Genomic DNA, 22,853 nt, shown 5'->3' on the forward strand with positions numbered 1-22,853 from the left:
GAATAATAAATAAATATTTTGAAAACCACAGTGGGATAGCTGTGTTAATCTATGGCAGTGTTCCTCAACTTTAAGATGGGTGGACTTCAACTCTCAGAATTCACCAGCCAGCAAAACTTAAAGTTGCCATGGTTGAGAAACACTGATCTATGGTATTCAAAAATCAGGAGTCTGGTAGCACCTCTTCAGACTAAGAAATAAAAATGCATGAAAGCTTCTCCCTCTTAATAAAACATGTTAGTCTAAAAAGGTGCTACCAGACTCCTAATTTCTGCAAACCATGTGGACTCTTGAACAGAAGAGTTCTTTTCCTAGGTCACACCTTCTTTCCATAGATTTTAAATCCATTCCTCCATCCTTCCGAGGTCGATAAAATGAGTACCCAGCTCCCCGGGGAAGGTGACGACTAGGGAAGGCAATGGCAAACCACCCCACTATGATCTGCCAAGAAAATGTCGCGAAAGCGGCGTCCCCCCAAAGGGTCAGACGTGACTCAGTGCTTGCACAGGGGACCTTTCACCTTTTGTTTTTCACCTCCTCATGTAAAAACGGCGCAAAAGACGACCGCTACAATTACGTCTTATCTTCATATTCCCACCCCAGAACCCGTTACTACATTCCAATATTTGATCTTCCATATTCAGTGACAAAGAAGTTTAGTAGAAGTTCACCCTTCTACTAAAAGCTAAGAGTCATTTATCGTCAGAGGAGGGAGACAAGACACCTGTGCCATCACACTGCCACCAATAAGGACGGTCTGATTCAAGCCCACGCAAAACCAAGGGCTGGGGGATAAGGTTCCCTTACTATTACTGCTAAAGCTACAGTAGAAAAAGGCAACCCACATATGTCAAAGAAACAAAATCAAAGTATTGGTCCATCAAAAGGGGGCTCCTCAGATTTATTCTTCTTGCAAAGATCAAAGAGGCCTTTTTTATTTTGACAAAGCAGCTGAATCAATTTTCTGGAGTTGCCTGTGCCTGAGAATTGTTAGTTTGGACTTCCTTGGAGTTTTTCTTTTTCCTTTTCTGGACAAGTGTCCTATTAAAAGTAAAATGAACAAGTACCAAGTTATAAGGATTGTAGCCAACTTTTTGAACCTCTAAAAACCAAGCACTATCTTTCTTGTAGCAGGATGTACTAATTTCAATAGGAATAATAATAAATTAAACTTGTATGCTGCCCGACTCCCAGAGAGAGTGTGTGTGTGGGGGGGGGAGAGATCAGCTGATTTACACTGGGAGTGGGGAGCAAAATGGCAAATTGAAAGCACTGCATTATTAGGTCTCTCTAGGAATTTTCTTAAACTTCCATGGTGTTATTTCATTAGGTCTCTCTAGGAATTTTCTTAAACTTCCATGGTGTTATTTAATTAGGTTTCTCAGAATTTTCTTAAACTTTCATGGTGTTATTTCATTGGATCCTGTATTCAACTACATCTACATCTATGTGCAGCCCTTTTCTAAAATCTTTTGGACACAGAATGTTTACTTACTTGTTTTTCTTGGCTTTTCTTTGTAAGAACTTAGGAGATGTAAGGATGTGTTCCCTTTCCAAGGGCTTCTTTATAAATTTCTTCTTTTGCTTGCTAAATATGACATTTAGGCCAGAGGAAAAAGAAAGGAAAGATAAAATAAAAACAGTTCATTAGCAAAGTTTACAGTGCAAATTCTTTCCTTGCTCCCTTTCTCTTTCCTGCTCCTTGTTGTGAACCTGAACTGGCAAACTATCAAATCAACCAGAGAGCTGATCTGAACGAAGCTCCTCATTCTGGCCTGGGCAGTCAGTGCAAACCATAATTTGGTTATAGGAACACCTGAAGAACAACAAAAAAATAAAAAATGGAAAAGAGTGAAGGAGGAAGGGTAAAAGCAGACAGCATGTTTCAGTCATCGTAAGTGTGAAAATTCAGTTGCAAGAACAGAGAATGTTTATATGAGTGCACAGAATTAACTTCCTAAAGAAATTATTGGTGGCATATTCAGCACATATGACTGGCACATATCACACCCATTGTAATCAGCCTCTCCATCTCACTCATTCAGTTTTCTAAAAGGAGGTGGGGGTGGGGGGAACCCTGGAAACTAAAAAGAAAACAAAACAATATTAAGTTTTATTTAAGCAGGGAAAGGAAACTGGGGAGGATTCAAGGCAAATAACTAAATGAAAGACACCTTTTGCTGGGGCCATATTTGTAGTGTTGAGAGCATGTGGTAAGCACACTCAGAAGACGGCTGCCTTAGAAGACTTGGCTTAACACGAAATGGTTGCTACGGTTAGTCATAAAGAGCCCATCTACCAGAATTAGTCCCCACCATGCCCAGCATGACTTTACCATCGCAAAGGGTCTACTGTAGGGCTCATTCCTGCCAACTAAATAATGATGCTCCTGGAGTTTAGTTTTGTAGCATGCCCATTTCTTATTTAGTTTGTTTTATTAAAAGAATAATTAAAAGAGCCATATGGAACAGGGAGCCTGGTAGACATAAAGCAAGGTTTCTAAGGACTCTTAACTGATGGGTTCCTTAGGTCTGGCTCTAGCTTTACACTTAGGATGCAGCTGTAGGCTTCCGTTCCCATCACTCCCTTGGACTATACCCCTAGGAATCCCCCACAGGAGGCTAACACAGCAAAGAATTATCTCTGAAATAAATATGTAAAGCAGCAACTAGGCCATCATTGCAATTTTTTTTTCTTAACACTGGCAAATCTCCTCTCTGCCTGCTCTCAAGAGCCAAGTGCAGGGTGCCTAGAGCACCTGTTTGATCTTCCTGAAGCTTCAGCCGTGATGTGATTTCAAGCTATAGGAAACACCCAGAATACTGTGGCCTTTCCGCCTTAGCTTCTCCATTCACCTTGCCCCCAAACAGCATACCTTTGCAGTTTGCGAAAGTGTTTTATGTAGTCTGGCACAGGACAGCCAGCTCTCTGAATAACGGTGGCTATGCTAGAAGACAAGAAAACAAGGGATGAAAGGTGGAAGGAAAATAGGAGAGAGAACAAAGTTAAAGCTGACAATTCCTAGCTAATTTTTGAAAGTTTCAGGATCAAAAGCTCATTCATGCCCTTGACAATGCAGAGATTAGGGGCAGGCAATCTGGGCCCGAACTTGCCCTAATGGCTTCTCAAATATCCCATTCCAAGAGTCACTCCTCCACAAACCAGTTATTTGAATGGTAATTCGACAATACAAGGAAATGGAGGAAGGAGCAATCTGGGCCCGAACTTGCCCTAATGGCTTCTCAAATATCCCATTCCAAGAGTCACTCCTCCACAAACCAGTTATTTGAATGGTAATTCGACAATACAAGGAAATGGAGGAAGGAGAAGTACCCCCCGGCCTCTTTCCACACATAAGGCAAGATACGGGGTCTGCTGCAACTCACACAGACAGTGGGGTCAAGGGCCTTCTGCCATTCTGAGAGCAGATCAGGAGGGGAGAGGAACTGTTGCCATGCTGGCCCATGACTCATTCCTCAAAACATGACGTGCTAAACAATGGTCAAGCTCATGAAAAAGGTAAACAGAGCACTGGGTGGAAGAGGTACCTTCGCAGTAATGGCTTGTCATCTTCAGAAAAGAAGGTAATTGCTTTTCCTGTGTGTCCTGCCCTCCCTGTGCGACCTGTTGCAAGAGAGAACAGTGAAGAGGCTCACCTTCTCTGGCTATGTAACAATGAGGAGGGAGCTTCTTCACACAGACACAGGGACACAATGAGCAGGAGACAGCACAGACAGTTCTGAAGACTAGATCTCCATAATTCAGAATGTCGGTACACACTGGAGGCCATTTGTCTGCTGCTGAAAGAGTCCTTACCAGTTTGACCCGATTAAGAGAGCCCATGGTTTTAGCCAGATTTCACAATTACATCCCAACAGAATATTTCAAGCTGTGAAAGTGTTTTCTTTTTAATTCTTCCATTTTCCTTTCCTGAGACGAAAGAGCACTGCAGCAGCTTCAAAGCTAACCGGTCAATTAAAGCATACAAGTGTTCCGTGGAAATCTTCTCTTAATGAACCAGTTGCTTACTCCTTGAAGAGTTTAATTCCCCCCAAATTTATTCATTTATTTATTTCAGAAGGCTGCCCAGCTCAAACAGTGTGACTCTGGGCGGCACACAACATAAACACACAACAACAACAGCAGCAGCAACAACAAAAGGGTCATAATTTTTTTACCAGAAAGAAATTTTGCCTTGCTCCAAAAAGAAAGGGTGTGTCTACAGAAATGCCAAGCCTAATCTGGCACAAACCTTAGATCTGCCAACTGCCTGAGTGTAACACATTCAAAGCAATGAAGGACAGTTCCAGTTTGCAGTGGAGTGGCTGTTCTGGTCAGTGTATCAACCACACCTTCGCAGTCTTTCTGTGACCACACTTCTTATTTTGTTTTCAATTATAAAAAACCTTAATCAAAAACAGTAACAAGAAAAAGCACACCCATCTGAATCAGCTTCTTATGCCCCCAGTTTGTTCCCAACTCAGGGGTTAATGAAAATAAAATGGGGAAAAAGAGACTATGAAGATAGAATAGCCTTGTTTGGTCTACACTCAGGTCTCCTATGTCTGTATCTGGAGGGTTAACTTCAAAGTAAATTCCCTTCCTGATTCAGATGAGATGACATTAGGAACCATGGTTATGGTGACTAACTTTATACACTCCTTGAATAAAAACTGTGGGCAAGGCCCTCCATCTATACCACTGTTTGTCCCAAGGACTAGGTCCAGAGAACATGTTATGTCTATTTTTAGCTAGTTTAGCATGCTGTTGAAATGTAGCCAAATACTAAATGAGTGCCATGCTTCCTTTCTTTGTATTGGACAGGTAGCTGGAGATGTCAGCTAAAAGAAAATAATTTTAAAAAATACTGGAGACATCCCAACTTTGTATCTCCCAGTTATTGGATTACACATTTGAAGAAAAACAGATCAATCCTCTACTGTAGCCTTATTTATCAAGGTCACTATTTTATCTTCCTTTAAAAAAATAGAACTAAAGAAGAGGAGAGAGATGGGGACTGCCCGATATGCCACGTAGCATGGACCTGGAAGGGGGGTGGGGAACAGAAAAGTTCCAAGGTGACAGGCTGACATATAAAAGGAAGTCAAGTTCTTACATTGCAGGCTGCAGTGAAAAACGCTGACCGCTAAGTCAGGAAGGCTTAAATGCCAAGGCATCTGCTCCCCCAATGTTTCTCTTGTAATTATGTCCAGGAAACAAGAGCGCCTTCTCCAATATATCACACTCAGAGCTCTGCTTGTTAAATTTGCTGCCTGGCTTTCTGACATGCAAACAGCACGCAGAGGTTTAGGATGTTCCTGCCGCAAGTCTGAACATTCTAACTCTATCATTGTTTGAAACAGCGTGACAATCCTTGGAGGAAACAGGACACAATGGCAGGACTTTCCAAACACTGATAGGTACCGTTTCTTTCTTTTTGACAAAAACATGCAGGAGACTTCCCGCGAGCCTCAACTGCTGCAATGTCAAATCTTTCAGTCAAATGCTGAAATGCTCTTATTTAAAACACTGAACCCCCAAACTCACCTATCCGGTGGATATATTCCACGGCACTACTTGGGAAGTCGAAATTGACAACCATGTTCACTCCTTTGAAGTCGATCCCTCTAGCCAGCAAAGCTGTGCAGATAAGGACCCAGATCTTCCCAGCTCTGAAACTGTGGACTACGTTATCTCTCTAGGGAGGAAAAAAAATCCTTGTGTAAGCCATGATTAAATGAAAGCTGTTTTCACTTGAATCTGGTAGCGCTGATTTGAAATTGGCTGAGTTGCCATCACCGGTTCAGAGATGGTACAGGATGTACTTGCACCAATAGAAAAGCATTAAAAAGTAGGAATGAGCTTATAAAATGTTCTTCCACACTCAGAAAAGCCTCTCCCACCTGCTGCTGGGTCCTGTCTGCGTGAATGATGTCCACGTTGATGCCTTCGTAAACAAGCTCATGAAATAGCTCTTTAGCCCGTTCAATAGACTGGACAAAAACCAAGACGGGAGGCGTGAAGCCCTGCAACGGAGGAGAAAGGAGAGAAGAGGGCTGGGGTGAGGTGACAGCCCAGACAGGAAGGACTGTAGTACTGTGACTGTCAGCCAGTATAGTCAATTCACTCCTCAGATTCAGAAAGGACTCTGATCTTACAATCCAACCATATCCAAGGTATTCTGAGATAAGCCCAATTTAGTTATAAAATGTGGGGCCTGTGGGTTTGGGACCTGTCTGAGAAAAAAAAAATCTGTCCACACCTTGGCAGTCAATACTTATTTATTGATGAATGATATTATTTATGATTTTATTGAATTTTAAACTGTTTTATTGTGAACTACCCAGAGTCCCCCATATGGGGGAGATGAGCAGTGATAAAAATATGATAGATAAATAAAGAAATACAGATCAGCCTTCCCCAATCTGGTGCAGAAAGGAAGGGGAAGAAGAGAAAGAGAGCAGGCAGGTGAAGGAAGGGAGGGGAGAGGAGAGGAGAGAGGAAAAAGAAAGAAGGAAAAAGTGAAAGAGAGAGTATACATACATACATCAAGAAACTAAGTTACTGAGGACATATATTTTGTTCTCAAGGAGATCAGGGCAGCATTCCAGCATTTCCTCTTCTGTTGCAGCCTCAAGATCCTTCAAGAGGGTGGCCCAACACTACCCAGTGAGCTCCAAGAACCAGCAGAGATTTGTTAAGTGTCTCACAATCTCAACTGGATACTCTACTTCCGACATCACATGGCAGAAGATTAGATACAGAGATTAACAAAGCTCATTCCAAAATTCTGCCTTGATTTACTCAGAGGCTGCCATCACATGAAACAAATAATCATGGCTTGTTGATATGAAAATGAACTGTCATGAACCTGAGGTCTGCAGGGGCCTTTCCTCCACTCCCCTTCCTCCTTCATTCAACATGAAGGTACCTTAAACAAAGAATATTCTCACTTGCCATTTGAAGTGGGTCAGACCATTCTAGTTCTACATCTCTAACACAACTTCCACCCTCCTCTTCTGAAACATCTGCATCCCTCAAGGTGTTCTATTATCTTATTCTGCTCTATAAGCACATCAGGTTGATACAACATAGAAAGCTCCCAAACAGACAGTCTCAGCATGAAAAAAAATTACCTTTTTCACAAGATCTCTCATAGCTAACAGTTTCCCTGTCTCGGATCCAACAAATAAGAGCTCTTGGTCCACCGTCTCGACTGCAGCATTTCTGAAGCAGGAAGTCAAGGAGCTGTGTCAGTTCCGAAGATAGCCCAGGCTTAAGAAACTTTTTTAGTTGAACTCCCAAATAAACCATTTTTCTACATCAGCTTTGTGCCATTCATGAAATTTTACATGGGGTCCAGAAAACATCTTTCATCAAAATGCTTTCCCATCCCCTTTCCCCAGCTAAAAACAATCATAGTGGGCTAATGCCTTTCTTTCAACTGACAGCATAGAAGCAATACATATGGAATTATCTGTGGGGAGAAAAGCCGACCTTCCCCTGTTCTCAGCAGAATGGCTGTTAGTTACATTTCACAGACGCCAATGGGCAAGTGACTTCCCTTGTGGCAGACACCAGGCGAGGAGAACCAATCACTGCCAAGAGCAATCAACCCTCAGTCAGGGAGAGGCAACCTTTAACCCCAATACCCACCTTGCTCCAATGGATACAGATATGATATTGTCAAGGTTGAGTTTACACCACTGCTCTACATCATGTGCAAATGTTGCACTAAACATGGCTCTCTTGACAACATGGGAGGAGCATGCTAAAAAGATGGTAGCCAGCTGGTCTCGGAATCCCGTCTTCCCATCTTCAAACAATTTGTCTGACTCATCAACTACCAGCCATTCAACTCTAGGGCAGAACATAAGGCTGCTATTAGGAGGTGATACACGTATTACATACAGTAAGATCAGACCACTGCCCACTGCCATGTTCCAGGTGGCCAGTGAGCGAGTAACAGAATGAAAAGATGTGGATATTTAATTATTTGCTAATAATGCATACCCCACATTTCTTATAAGCTCCTCTGTGATGAACACAGTTTCTCCTCCATGTCTCTTCACAACCACCCTGAAAGATCATAACTTGCTGAAGGATAGCCAGTGAGTCCCACAGCTTAATGACGACTTGAAGTTGGCATACCTGATTCTAGTTTAACTTCACAGCCAGCATACCACACTGTCATGCTTATAAAAAGCAGACTGCTGAACTTAACAAGGAGAACGTGGCTGCAAATCTCCAGTTTTTCCCTGTGAATCTTCCCCATCATGTCTGACCACTTAGCCTATCTCATAAGACTGCTCTGAAGTTAAAAAAAAAATGCAAGCAGCATACACATGCCAGTGGTTGAACTCACACATTACAATCAGGCTGTTTATAACTGGTTTATTTGCTCAGCTCAGAGTAGCATGAGTTGCGCATCACATTAAATCAAAACCAAAACACATTCTGGCTTAGTGTTGTGCATTATAGGTGAACCAAGTTAAGTGATATGCTCACTCTGAATTCCAATATTAGAAAGCCCAATTTGTACATGGTTTGTGATGGGACTGCATATGGGACTCAGGATTTCCCAGGAATGCATTAGGAAAGATAAATTACTGTTAGCTGTAGAAATTCTGCATTCAGAACATGGCCACATGAAACTAACTTTATAGCAAACTAGGCCATTAATCTATCCAGTACAAGATTGCATATTCTTATAGACAACTGCTTTCTCCATGAGAAATCTTAAGATCCTTGTTGTAGAAGATGGCAGGATCCGGCTTTATTCTCTGTTACTTGGGCTATGAAGTGTTTTTTTAAAAGTAATTTTCTAGCCCTCAAAACAGAGATGGGGAAATGAAAAAGGCACATAGTTATAGCAGCAATACTTGGAAGAAAGGGCTTTACTTAGAAATGTCTAGATAATTCTCTATTTATAAAAAAATATTTCTTTATATAGCTGTTATTCAGTTAATTTAATCTGATAGTTTGGTAGTTTAGAACATGCTGGGCTTGAGGAATCCAAGGCTGGAGTTAAAATCGCTGGAGGAAACATTAACAATCTCAGATATGCAGATGATACCACTTTGATGGCTGAAAGCGAAGAGGAACTGAGGAGCCTTATGATGAAGGTGAAAGAAGAAAGTGCAAAAGCTGGCTTGCAGCTAAACCTCAAAAACACCAAGATTATGGCAGCCAGCTTGATTGATAACTGGCAAATAGAGGGAGAAAATGTAGAAGCAGTGAAAGACTTTGTATTTCTAGGTGTGAAGATTACTGCAGATGCTGACTGCAGTCAGGAAATCAGAAGACGCTTAATCCTTGGGAGAAGAGCAATGACAAATCTCGATAAAATAGTGAAGAGCAGAGACATTACACTGACAACAAAGGTCCGCATAGTTAAAGCAATGGTGTTCCCCGTAGTAACATATGGCTGTGAGAGCTGGACCATAAGGAAGGCTGAGAGAAGGAAGATAGATGCTTTGGAACTGTGGTGTTGGAGGAAAATCCTGAGAGTGCCTTGGACTGCAAGAAGATCAAACCAGTCCATCCTCCAGGAAATCCAGTCAGACTGCTCACTTGAGGGAATGATATTTAAGGCAAAACTGAAATACTTTGGCCACACAATGAGAAGACAGGACACCCTGGAGAAGATGCTGATGCTAGGGAGAGTGGAGGGCAAAAGGAAGAGGGGCCGACCAAGGACAAGGTGGATGGATGATATTCTAGAGGTGACGGACTCGTCCCTGGGGGAGCTGGGGGTGTTGACAACTGACAGGAAGCTCTGGCATGGGCTGGTCCGTGAAGTCACGAAGAGTCAGAAGCGACTGAATGAATAAACAACAACAAGTTTGGTAGTATTTTAAAAATATCAAATTGGCATTATTAATACTCTTACGCTTTTCTTTTTGAATTTAATGAAGTCAAAAAAATAGCAATGACTAAAATCTCAGAAGTCCAACGAAGGTATGAGTCAAGTTTTCACTGCTCAGGAAACAAGGGGTTTAGTGCTGTGTTTTTTCCTGCTACAGGCCAGCAAAATGATGCATACTCCATGGACATTTATTTTACGTGTACATTTTAAACTTTAATTGGCATGGAATCTATTTGGATTAACATCTTTAGGCAAAATTAAGTTTACAAACAGCACTAACACCGCAGGTCCATCCTTTAGAAAATATTAGCCAATACGGACATAAAGAAAAAAATGGGGGGCTCTATTCCATTTTACCTGGTCAGATCTATGGTTGGGGGGTCCTGTTTCAACAGATAGATAAGTCTGTTTGGAGTAGTCACCAAAATATCTGTAGAAAAACCAACAGTTAAGAACAGCTGGAAGAAACAAGCAGATGGAGTTGAATACCAATCCCTGTTTATTCCTCCGTTACCAAATTTCTGAGAAGACTTTGGCCCCAGTTTTTTTGCCGTCTCTGCAGCTTTGTGGATCAGATGTATCCTGAAGCCGATACCTTCAGACAACTTAAGTAGTTCTCTGTGGGTCTAAAAGGGAGAGGAATCAGGCACATATTTATCGGAACATGACGCAAATATGGACTTAAATATCTGAAGAGTCACTGTTATTTTCAGAAGCAGAAAAACCAAACACAGAAACTAAATACAGCAGGAGGACCACTGTGGCAGAAGACCCAGGAATGGAAGCCCCTCGCAGTTCACTTGGATATTGATCAAAGACGGTTACAATGATGGTCAACTATGGTTTGCTACATTATCTGGGGGATAGTCGTTGGGTGAGTACCCTTCCCACCCATCTCTCCCCAGTGGTGTCTACCCATCCTGGGAGATCCAGCAGGAGAGGCATGCTCCAGGTCCCGTTTGCGAGAGAGTGGCCTCCGGCAGGGCCCAGAAAGAGAGCCATTTCTGCCATGGCACCTGCCCTTTGGAACATCTTCCCGCCAGAGATGAGACTTGCCCCAACCCTGCTGGCCTTTTGCAAGGCGCAGAAAACCTGGTTTTGCCATCAAGCCTGGGGCCCTGATAGTATGGGCAAGCCTGTTTCCTGGACATGGTTGAATTAAATGAGTGTTCTTGGCTGCTATGTTTATAATATTTCTGCTGTTTTTAACTTTGGTTGGTGTTTTTTTTTCACCATTTTTCTTAGATTCTTTTTTATCCCGTCTTTATTATTTTTATAAATAACTCAAGGCGGGGAACATACCTCATACGCCTTCCTCCTCCTATTTCTTCCACAACAACAACCCTGTGAGGTGGGTTGGGCTGAGAGAAAGCAACTGGCCCAAGGTCACCCAGCCAGCTTTCAGGCCTAGGGTGGGACTAGAACTCCTGGTCTCCTGGTTTCTAGCCTGTTGCCTTAACCACTAGACCAAACTGGCTCTCCATTTCTTTACTCTATCTTTGATTGTTAGCCACCCAGAGTCATGCATAAGATGGGCGGCCATATAAATTCATCAAATAAATAAATCAAGAGTCGCATATTTATTTATGTATTTATTTTGCTAGATTTATACTCCACTAATGTCCTAACAGCCAGGAACCACGCTGAGACAAGGAATAGGTCTCTAGTGTTTTATTACTGCTACATTAGACAGAAAATGCTAACAAACTGAAGAAGCGTGGGAAAAACCCAGACAGATAAACCCCAAAAGTTAAGGCGGGTCTGATCTGTGTCTCTTTGAATGGCTGCTTAATTCCTCAGTACTACGCATGCGTTTTCCCCCCTGGATAGAGGCCCCCTCCTGCTCGCCATCAGTACCCATGACAACTAACAATACATGTAGACTACTGCAATCTGGTCTGACTCTGGGCAATGGATAATACAGGACAAGTAGCAACCAACATACAATAAAGCGATTTCCACAAACTATGCACAGTATAAAAAAAATGCTTCTCAGATGGGGGAAGATTCTTTGGAGGTTTCAACTGGAAGTTGAACACTGGAAGAACACCGTCTCCACCCATTTCTCCCCACAACCACCACCCTGTAGTGTAGGCTGGGCAAAAAGAGAGTGGCTGGGCTAAGCCCCCCACCCCAGGGAACCTCTGTGCCTGAGGATGGTCATGAACCTGGGCCTTCCTGCTCCTAGCCTAACACCTTCATCACCCCGCTATTCTTACTGTGCTTCGCCTGAACAGCCTACTGCGTATTTGAACATGTCCTTGAGCCAACTTTAGAAGATTAAAGTCACCTTACCTGACTAGCAAGTTCCCGCGTGGGTGACAGCACAAGAGCTCTGAAACCTTTATTCATGGGCTGCTTGAGGTGGGTTAAAATGGGAATGCTAAAAGCCAATGTCTTCCCTGAGCCGGTGGGAGCACAAGCCAGGAGCTCACGGCCCTAGGATGCAAAACGAAAGCAGCAAGACTCAGACGAACACAAAGTGCATATAAATGGTGTGCCAAAAGTGGCAAAGAAAGGGCCACACCAGGCAGGCAGATTTCAGTTCTCCAGGCTGGTAATCATTTCTAACATCCTCTACAGGGCACCAAGCACTTGCAGCAATTATGCCAATCAACCTGAATTCAGTCCTGCATTGTAGATCCTGTCAATCTTTCCACTAGGAGAAATGCAACAGTGAGATATTTATTGTAGCCATGTTTGCTCAGTGGCAGCTAACATGGCTGTATGTATATTTCTTTGATGTTTAACAGTGGAAGTGTAGGATGTGATTTGTCAGAACAAGGACATCTGTAATCAAGCACAAATTTTACCCAAAGGTTTGCTGGCCAGAACCTCTTTCAGTTGAAGAAAGGCTTCAGCACACACTTATCCTATCAGTTGCACACTAAGCTTGGATAGTGTCAACTGTGATTATTTTGCAGCTTAGTGGGTTGTGCAAACTCAATGTATTTGGCTAGTTTACAGTTCCATGTACAGGATGGACATAGAAAATGGGTGTATTCGGTACCCAGATTGAACGTGCAGTGCAAACACGCAGGAGTCTTCTTCTTCAAAACAAGATCTCCTGGGTGTGGTAGCCAAATACAACAACAGACCTAGGAGCGCGCGCATGGCAGAGAGCAATTCTGCTGGAGGAGTGCAGGATCCTTCCAGCTACGGACTGATGCGTTCATGCAGAACGTCTTCCTTCATTAAAGGACAGGTTAATCCCGCTGCTCATATGTGAGATCCAAGTTTAGAAACCCCAGTAGGTGCTCAGAGATCCAATACATGGAGGGTTTTCCCTGTTCGTTTCAATGCCCTCTTTCATTCAACGCGAGCAATTTAGCCATCCGCTCTCCTGGTCGTGTCATCTTTGCATGCCAACAGGACATGATCAGGGATAGCTCAGTCCATAATGCAAAAAGCCAGTGCAAGGAGGCTGCTGTTTGTCTGATTGCCTGCCTATCTTTCCTCTGCTGCAGCGAGCGTGCATTCATGCATGAAGGGCATAAATGGAGCTGGCACTGCAGCAGTCAGGTTTTAAAAGGGACTTCAAGTGACTGCGTGTGAGTGTGGGGCTGACTACAGAAACAAAAAAACTGGGATTTTATTTCTGCAGAATTGCTCTGGGATTTTCTCTTGATCACAGATATTAGGGGAAGCAGTTAACCTTGCAGTAAAACGTCCAGACAACAGGGAGTTAACTGACCAGGCAGTTAGGTTAACTCTAAACAAAAATTGGTTTGCTCATAGTTAAAGCTAACATCCCAGGACTGACCTCATTCTGGAGTTCACATTACTCAGCCAAGCATGTGGTGTGAACAGGGCCCATGAACAGCAGCAGCTTTGCACACACAACAAGGGTATGCAGAACCATCTTTCCTCGTGCATAAATTACTATAAGCACATGTGAGTGTGCACATGTGTGTGGGCACACAAGTGTGCAATTCCTCTTTCATAACCTAAAGCATGTCACTTGCAACCACATCACCATTTTCTCTCAGAGTGAAATATATCTGGGACACACATGAAGCATGGCAGGAATAGCTTGCATCTGAATCGGTGTGGGGATCTGGAATCCAGCAGCTTCAATATTCTGCATGATCTTGGAGTGGATGTTGTATTCTCTTCCAAGTTGTTCGAAGGAAGCAACTGGGTCTGGAAGATCTGTTCCTTGAATGTAGATTTTGTGTTTATTTCTGAAATGATTTATCTGGGAAAGGCAAGATAAATATTAAATATTATTCAGTTAAATATAATTTACACATTAAATATTATCAGTAACTTAGGAAAAAAATTGCACCTCCATTTTAGATGAATGTCTTATTAAAGCACAAGGTGTATTAAAGTATTGGGTTCCTGCTCTAATAAATGTAGTTTGTATTTAACAAGTATCTCTAACTTCAGACATTTTAAGTCATTAAGACTGGCTACAGCAGGGGCTAGAATCATCGAATTGTGGACTTGGAAGGTACCCCAAGGATCATCTAGTCCAAGCCTTTGTGATATGTAGGAGAACCAATTAAACCACCCTCAAGTGGGAGCTGTTTATCCTCCTCTAAAACACCTTCAACTCATACTTTGTGACCCCCTAAAATTATTGAAGTATGCAACCCCTCCCCCTTGAATGAAACTTGTAATTTCATTTGGGTTAGGGTTAGGCAAAAAAAACACAATTTACTTTTAATAATTACATTTTAACCTTACGCATCACAGGGGGCCTCAAACTTTGCAGTAGTACTGGTGTCCATTTCAGGTTGACGGCAATCAGAATTGGCTCCATGATTTCCTCCTTATTTTGCCTGGGTAAAATTGTGGTCTTCAGCAAAGGATTGTTACCTTGTCGTGGTGCTGGAGCTTGAGCACCTCAACGATGCCATGAGCTAAACTGTGAAGGGCCACCCAAGACAGGAAGGTCATGACAGAGAGGTCAGACTAAGTGCGATCCCTGGGGAAGGTCATGGCAACCCACCCCAGTATTCTTCCCGTGAAAACTAAATGGATCAGTACAACCAGAGATATGTTGTTATACCATCGGAAGATGAGACCCCCAGGTCGGAAGATGGTCAAAATGCTACTGGGGAGGAACAGAGGATGAGCTCAGCTAGCCCCAGACGTGATGACGCAGCTAGCTCAAAGCCGAAAGGACGGCTAGCAGCCGACGGTGCTGGTGGTGAACGGCGAATCTGATGTTCTAAGGATCAACACACCACTGGAACCTGGAATGTAAGATCTATGAGCCAGGGCAAATTGGATGTGGTTATTGGTGAGATGTCAAGATTAAAGACAGACATTTTGGGCATCAGTAAACTGAAATGGACTGGAATGGGCCACTTCACATCAAATGACCACCAGATCTACTACTGTGGACAAGAGGACCACAGAAGAAATGGAGTAGCCTTCATAATTAATCGTAAAGTGGCTAAAGCAATGCTTGGATACAATCCAAAAAATGATAGAATGATCTCAATTCGAATTCAGGGCAAGCCATCTAACATCACAGTGATCCAAATATACGCCCCAACCACAGATGCTGAAGAAGCTGAAGTAGAGCAGTTCTATGAGGATCTGCAGCACCTACTGGATAACACGCCTAAAAGAGATGTTATTTTCATCACGGGAGACTGGAATGCTAAGGTGGGCAGTCAAATGACACCTGGAATTACAGGTAAGCATGGCCTGGGAGAACAAAATGAAGCAGGACATAGGCTGATAGAATTTTGCCAAGACAACAGTGGCACTCATTACACATGCCAGTAAGGTAATGCTCAAGATCCTGCAAGGTAGACTTCAGCAATTCATGGAGCGAGAATTGCCAGATGAACAAGCTGGGTTTAGAAAAGGCAGAGGAACTAGGGACCAAATTGCCAATATCCGCTGGATAATGGAAAAAGCCAGGGTGTTTCAGAAAAACATCTATTTCTGTTTTCTTGACTATTCAAAAGCCTTTGACTGTGTGGACCATAACAAATTGTGGCAAGTTCTTAGCGGTATGGGGATACCAAGTCATCTTGTCTGCCTCCTGAAGAATCTGTATAACGACCAAGTAGCAACAGTAAGAACAGACCACGGAACAACGGACTGGTTTAAGATTGGGAAAGGAGTACGGCAGGGCTGTCTACTCTCACCCTACCTGTTCAACTTGTACGCAGAACACATCATGCAACATGCTGGGCTTGAGGAATCCAAGGCTGGAGTTAAAATCGCTGGAAGAAACACTAACAATCTCAGATATGCAGATGATACCACTTTGATGGCTGAAAGCGAAGAGGAACTGAGGAGCCTTATGATGAAGGTGAAAGAAGAAAGTGCAAAAGCTGGCTTGCAGCTAAACCTCAAAAACACCAAGATTATGGCAACCAGCTTGATTGAGAACTGGCAAATAGAGGGAGAAAATGTCGAAGCAGTGAAAGACTTTGTATTTCTAGGTGCGAAGATTACTGCAGATGCTGACTGCAGTCAGGAAATCAGAAGACGCTTAATCCTTAGGAGAAGAGCAATGACAAATCTCGATAAAATAGTGAAGAGCAGAGACATCACACTGACAACAAAGGTCCGCATAGTTAAAGCAATGGTGTTCCCCGTAGTAACATATGGCTGCGAGAGCTGGACCATAAGGAAGGCTGAGAGAAGGAAGATAGATGCTTTGGAACTGTGGTGTTGGAGGAAAATCCTGAGAGTGCCTTGGACTGCAAGATCAAACCAGTCCATCCTCCAGGAAATAAAGCCAGACTGCTCACTTGAGGGAATGATATTAAAGGCAAAACTGAAGTACTTTGGCCACATAATGAGAAGACAGGACACCCTGGAGAAGATGCTGATGCTAGGGAGAGTGGAAGGCAAAAGGAAGAGGGGCCGACCAAGGGCAAGATGGATGGATGATATTCTAGAGGTGACGGACTCATCCCTGGGGGAGCTGGGGGTGTTGATGACCAACAGGAAGCTCTGGTGTGGGCTGGTCCATGAAGTCATGAAGAGTCGGAAGCGACTGAACGAATAAACAACAACAAAATTGTGGTGGAGGGCTGCAATGCCGCAAAGTTTAATAACCCCTGCAATATATATTGTCCAATCCCTATATAATGTTGAGTATTATTCACCTGGTATGTGTGTGTGTTGCATACATTCATCACAAATTAAAAACTAAAGAAAGCATGCCCTCAAAGCTCATTCAGGGCTTTGATTTTGCAACTCCCTTTTGGTTACAATTTCCACAGCCACCAATTTCAAAACACTTAGGAGGCTACAAAATGATAGAAATTAAGCATTTTTCATAGCTTGTGATATCTTTCATAACCCAAATCTCTGGGTTTTTTCCATAAAATATATCTCGCTCTTTCTAAAAATCATCCAAGTAAACCAACCAATGTATTCTTTTGAAAAAAAAACAGTAACATCTATCTTCATTCGCTAATCATTTATTTTCAGAGAACATGCCAAAGAGAAGCATCTCACCTTTTCTTGTCTGACACGTTTTAATTTCTCTGCTATGGGTTCCTTCTCACCCTTGGTTTTTGGAATGTCGAGTTTCGCCTCCAGAGTGGACATCCACAATATGCCATCATTTTCAGTACCAGGAATCACTGGAACTGTTTCTGAAAGTTACAAGAACACCACCATCTAAACTTGAAATAAGAATGAAAACTAATTTGTTGCATGGCCACCATTTAAGATATTTTCTATCAGCCTTTGCAACCTGGTCTCCTTCAAGTACATTGGACTTCAACACAAGTTGGTTGGGATTTAATGGACTTGAACTTCATTTTATACAGGTGTATAGATTTTATAGGGGGACGCGGTGGCACTGCGGGTTAAACCGCTGAGCTGCTGAGCTTGCCGATCAGAAAGTCGGCGGTTCGAATCCGTGTGACAGGGTGAGCTCCCGTTGCTAGTCCCAGCTCCTGCCAACCTAGCAGTTCAAAAACTTGCCAATGTGAGTAGATTAATAGGTACCGCTTCGGCGAGCAGGTAATGGCGTTCCGTTTAGTCATGCTGGCCACATGACCACGGAACTGTCTACGGACAAACACTGGCTCTTCGGCTTTGAAATAGAGATGAGCACCACCCCCTAGAGTCGGACACGACTGGACTTAATGTCAAGGGAAACCTTTACCTTTACCTATACATTTTATACTCTGTGTGTGTGTAAGACACCAATTTTGGGATTGAATGGCTTAGGTGGTGGTTCTAGCTCTGTGAAAATGTGTAACCTATAAGTTCTGGTCAACTTCTAGATATACATTTATATAAAACAGAACTCTAACCACCCCTCATCCAAAATAAACTCCAAGCCACATGGGTCAAAACTGTAATAAAATAAAGTAGGTAGGTGGAAGGGAAGGGAGGATAGCAAGCAATAAATAATGCATACCATAAGCAAAAAATACATAGTTAATATGAAATACCTGGGCTGTGAAAAATGTTTTGGCCTGGTGCCAAATATACTAATACTTCTGCCATTAGTCTAACATGTTTGGGAAAAGTATTTCAGAGCTGGGATGTATGCACAAAAAAGGTCATCTCCTTAATGGATACATGATCTTTTCTATCATACTGAAGGTACTTAGACAAAGGACTCATCTGAAGAGGTTAAGATTACAGAACAAGAATGAAACTACAGGCTTGTGAGGTATTTGATACCAGGCTGCTTAAGGTTTTCAAGCTAAGCATCAACATCTTAAATCAAATTCAACAGCAAATAGCCAATGTAATTCTTTCAAAATTGGTGGTCCACTAATAGAAGCTTCCAAAACATTAAGGTCAGCCATACATCTCAATGAAAATAAAAAGTAATTTCGCATTTTTTAAGATAATGGGTAGCTACCCCTTTAGTACCTTGGCCTTTTTTCTTTTTTTTCCTCCCTTCAGTGCTTTGTCCATTTCCTTTTCTCTTCTTTGCAGCCTGTGTTTTCTGTGCTACTGCTACCTCTTCAAGGTGCAAATTAGGAAGTTCCAGTGTTTCGGTCTGAGCTTCATGGAGCTCATTTTCTTTTCTTTTCTTTCCAAAAAAATCAAGAGATCCAAAAATCTCTGATGTTCCAATTGCTTCATCTTTAGTTCTGAGTACCTGAAATTAAACAGAGTCACACAGTCTCTTCAATGTAAAACTTACAGGAGTCCTTAATTGCAGTTTCCACTTAGCTGCTATTCCCAGGGAGAAATAAGGACTAATAATATGCATGAGCAAAACAAACAACAACAACAACAAAACAGTTCACCTTTGCCCTACTTTATTGCCCTTAGAGCATTATTTTGTATTTGCATGTGTGTATATGCTCTGAGAACCAGTTTGGCGTAGTGGTTAAAGCATCAGGCTAGAAACCAGGAGACTGTGAGTTCTAGTCCCGCCTTATGCACAAAGCCAGCTGGGTGACCTTGTGCCAGTCACTCTCTCTCAGCCCCAGGAAGGACGCAATGGCAAACCACTTCTGAAAAACTTTGCCAAGAAAACTGCAGCGACTTGACCAGGCAGTCTCTGAGAATCAGACACAACTGGACAGATTAAAAAAAATGCTCTAGCTGGATTCATTCAAGACACTTAATCTTACACTCAGATGAACAAAATAAAATTACTGTGTCACATGACATGCTATCCCCAAACAAATGGTCCATATTATAATTTAACATGAGGGTCTGGTCCACACAGCAGCTGAATCACTTATCTTCCAAATCCCTTTCAGTCTAATCTAAAACATGGTGCAAGTCCAAACATCCTGAGCCCTTTGGAGTTAAGAGTTCCTATCTAGCAGCGGACTGGAAATTTAGCAATATATCTAAGAATTTATATTATACCTTTCCCTCCCATAAAAATTTTTTTCCTGCACATACTGGGGTGCACAGTAACAAATCTCCCAGCACTCCTGACAAGAGAATATAGATGCAAATTAATATCCACAGACATACATAAATTATGAGTGATCCTGTAAAGTCTCTTCTGCATGTGCTTGGAAGTTCATTATTTATTTATTCCTTCAATTAATACGGCCACCCATCTCAAATCCATGACTTTGGGCAGTTAACAATACATAAATATAAGATAAAGGCATCATAACAAAATGATGATGATGATGTTATGCAAGGTCTGATTACTACTTGGATGGAAGGCCAGGAGGAAATCCCAGGGCTGCAGAAGAGTGTGAAGTGGGGGGAAAAAAAGCATACCCAAGAAAGAAATGTCCAATCACTTCTTGACAGAAAATTTTCATGAACGTGTCTAAGAAGCCACCAGAAGTCAAGATCAATTTGGGGGAGATTTTTATCTTACACTGTTCTCTATAACAATAGCAGGGAATATCTGTAGCTCAGGGTTCTTGGTGGTCTCTGAGCTTGTTTGCTTGTAGACATTTGATTACCCAACTAGGTAGCATGTTCAGCAGGAATGAGTGTGGGACCTGTTTATATGCAGTTGCATGCTCTGCCAGTTTTGGTGGGGGTGTGGTTTCCTCCTTGGTGGTTCCTCGATGAGAGTTCTTAATCCAAAAGCTGACAAGCTCATTCACACAAGCATTGTGTATTTGAGGCATTTCAACAGAAGCAGCTTAAGTGAGATCAATAACAAGAAAGACATTCCTGCCCAGTTACCGTTTAGAAGACATGGCATAAAAGAAAAAAAGGTGAATTCAGGTACCAGTTTTTAAGTTAAGTCATGCCCTCTAGCATGCTGTCCCTGTTTTATAAATGTTATGTCTCTGTCCAGGTATATGTTATTTTTACATGTAGGTTTACTGCCTCAAAATGGCAAGGCAATGGACAGCAAACATCGATTGAGTTGTGGTTGAGAGACGTTCACAACAAAATAATTTGGGGGCCTGCAGGTTGCTTGGTGCAGGAGCACCAAGAACTCCACAGAAAAAAATAATTAAGGAACCACCAAGAAGGAAACTATACCTCCACCAAAACTGGCAGGGCAAGCTACTGCACAGAAACAGGCAGCAAACCCCACATTCCCACGCACCAGTGATGTTACCTAGTTGGGTCATGAAACATTTGCAAGCAAACCACCAAACTCAAGAGACCACCAAGAGCTCCACTGTTCTTTATCTCCCCAATCAGCCATCAAGCTCAGTGGGCAAATATGGGCCAGTCTCTGCCTCAGACTAGCCTACCTCACAGGGTTGCTGGGAATATTTTAAAACATTATTTCTAAAAAGAAAAATACTCCCATTTTGTTGGCGACCCAAAACTAAGGGGAAGGAGAGAAGTTAACTGCCCCGCTTCGATTCTCTTAGAAAAGACAGCTGTCAAATAATAATAATAATAATAATAATAATAATAATAATAATAGCAGCAGCAGCAGCAGCAGCAGCAAAACCGTTTCTGAGGAGGGGAGAGTTCGTTCTCTTTAGGACTGAACTGCAACCAATGAGCTTCAGGGGGGTATTCACAGCTTTACCAGCCCCACAGCCTCCCTCGCTCAGCTATGCACGTCTGCCCAACTACCGAAGCCGTGGCCTCTGCCCCTCACCCCGAAACGCTCCGCGTCCCGCCTGAAGCGCCTCACGTCGAACTTGGCTCCCGCTCCAAGTCTCCGGAAGAGCTCGTGGGCATCCATGCTGCCTCTCTCCCCCTCCCGGCATGCATCGCGCGGCCGCGAGAGCGCACTCGCGTTGCCCGGCAACCGGGAACTCGAAGGACCAATTGGAAGAGGAAGCGACGCGAAAAGAGCCATAGAGAGGGTGAGGGAGAGAGCCACCCCTTCCTAATAGGCTTCCGTCCTGCTTAGGCTTATTGATAATCAAGGCAGTTTTAGACTTCCGGTTTCCATTGGAAGGTCTTGAGAAGTATTTCACCGTGTAATCCTATTCAGACACGCACTTATGAATGGAAATTATGAATGGAAATTTAATGGGATTTATTCCCACCAAGCAAGTATATAAAGCAGTGTTGCTCAAGCTCAGCAACTTTAAGATGTGTGGACTTCAACTCCAAGAGCTCCCTAGCCAACATGCTGGCTGAGGAATTCTGGGAGTTGAAGTCCACACATCTTAAAAGTTGCTGAAGTTGGGAAACACTGGTATACAGGATAGGGATACAGATTCAGAGTGCAATGCTGTGTATGCCTGTAAAACTATAAAGTCTCAATTGAATTCAGTGGGGCTTACTCCTAAAACATCTTCAGGAATTGTTAAAGACCTCCTAACTTTCTCTTTGAAAGCAAATATAGAAAGAATGAACCTATCCAGCTCCATCTAGGCTGCCCTGCCCTTTATTAATTTAATTTAATTTAATTTAATTTAATTTAATTTAATTTAATTTAATTTAATTTAATTTAATTTAATTTAATTTAATTTAATTTAATTACTTTTTATTTATTTTTTTATTTTATTATTTATTTGAACTTATTAGCCGCCCAATTCCAATGGACTCTTGTTTGGATTCCTCTATCGTTACCTTGTCGTGGTGCTGGAGCTTGAGCACCTCAATGATGCCATGAGCTAAACCGTGAAGGGCCACCCAAGACGGGAAGGTCATGACAGAGAGGTCAGACTAAATGCGATCCCTGGGGAAGGTAATGGCAACCCACCCCAGTATTCTTGCCGTGAAAACTCAATGGATCAGTACAACCAGAGATATGTCAGTATACCATCGGAAGATGAGACCCCCAGGTCGGAAGATGGTCAAAATGCTACTGGGGAGGAACAGAGGATGAGCTCAACTAGCCCCAGACGTGATGACGCAGCTAGCTCAAAGCCGAAAGGACGGCTAGCGGCCGACGGTGCTGGTGGTGAACGGCGAATCCGATGTTCTAAGGATCAACACACCACTGGAACCTGGAATGTAAGATCTATGAGCCAGGGCAAATTGGAGGTGGTTATTGGTGAGATGTCAAGATTAAAGACAGACATTTTGGGCGTCAGTGAACTGAAATGGACTGGAATGGGCCACTTCACATCAAATGACCACCAGATCTACTACTGTGGACAAGAGGACCACAGAAGAAATGGAGTAGCCTTCATAATTAATAGTAAAGTGGCTAAAGCAGTGCTTGGATACAATCCAA

The 22,853-nt window shown here is 42.7% G+C and overlaps 1 protein-coding gene across 1 annotated transcript; it reads right to left on the reverse strand.

Moving 5' to 3' along the window:
* Positions 1-872: 872 nt before the first annotated feature.
* Positions 873-21,497, reverse strand: DDX52 (DExD-box helicase 52). The gene is made up of 15 exons (XM_063296786.1): positions 21,318-21,497; positions 18,689-18,920; positions 17,309-17,448; positions 13,881-14,066; positions 12,164-12,307; positions 10,383-10,494; positions 10,226-10,298; positions 7,657-7,860; positions 7,137-7,227; positions 5,904-6,026; positions 5,548-5,698; positions 3,549-3,624; positions 2,876-2,947; positions 1,496-1,588; positions 873-1,041 (listed from the first exon to the last, which is right to left on the reverse strand). Exons 1-15 carry the CDS (start codon positions 21,402-21,404, stop codon positions 957-959), a joined length of 1,869 nt encoding a protein of 622 aa, XP_063152856.1. The 5' UTR covers positions 21,405-21,497; the 3' UTR covers positions 873-956.
* Positions 21,498-22,853: the final 1,356 nt, after the last annotated feature.

This window comes from Candoia aspera, chromosome 1 (genome assembly GCF_035149785.1).
Source record: "Candoia aspera isolate rCanAsp1 chromosome 1, rCanAsp1.hap2, whole genome shotgun sequence".
NCBI lineage: Eukaryota > Metazoa > Chordata > Lepidosauria > Squamata > Boidae > Candoia > Candoia aspera.

What these genes read in the sequence shown, in the direction of transcription:
- DDX52 (XM_063296786.1), bottom strand. Translation starts at nt 21,404, where the DNA reads ATGGATGCCCACGAGCTCTTCCGGAGACTTGGAGCGGGAGCCAAGTTC. An exon ending in AAAGTCTTCTCAGAAATTTG is followed by an intron (nt 10,299 to 10,382) that starts GTAACGGAGGAA and finishes GTTTTTCTACAG; the next exon opens with ATATTTTGGTGACTACTCCA. An exon ending in TCTGTATCCATTGGAGCAAG is followed by an intron (nt 7,228 to 7,656) that starts GTGGGTATTGGG and finishes TTCCTGCTTCAG; the next exon opens with AAATGCTGCAGTCGAGACGG.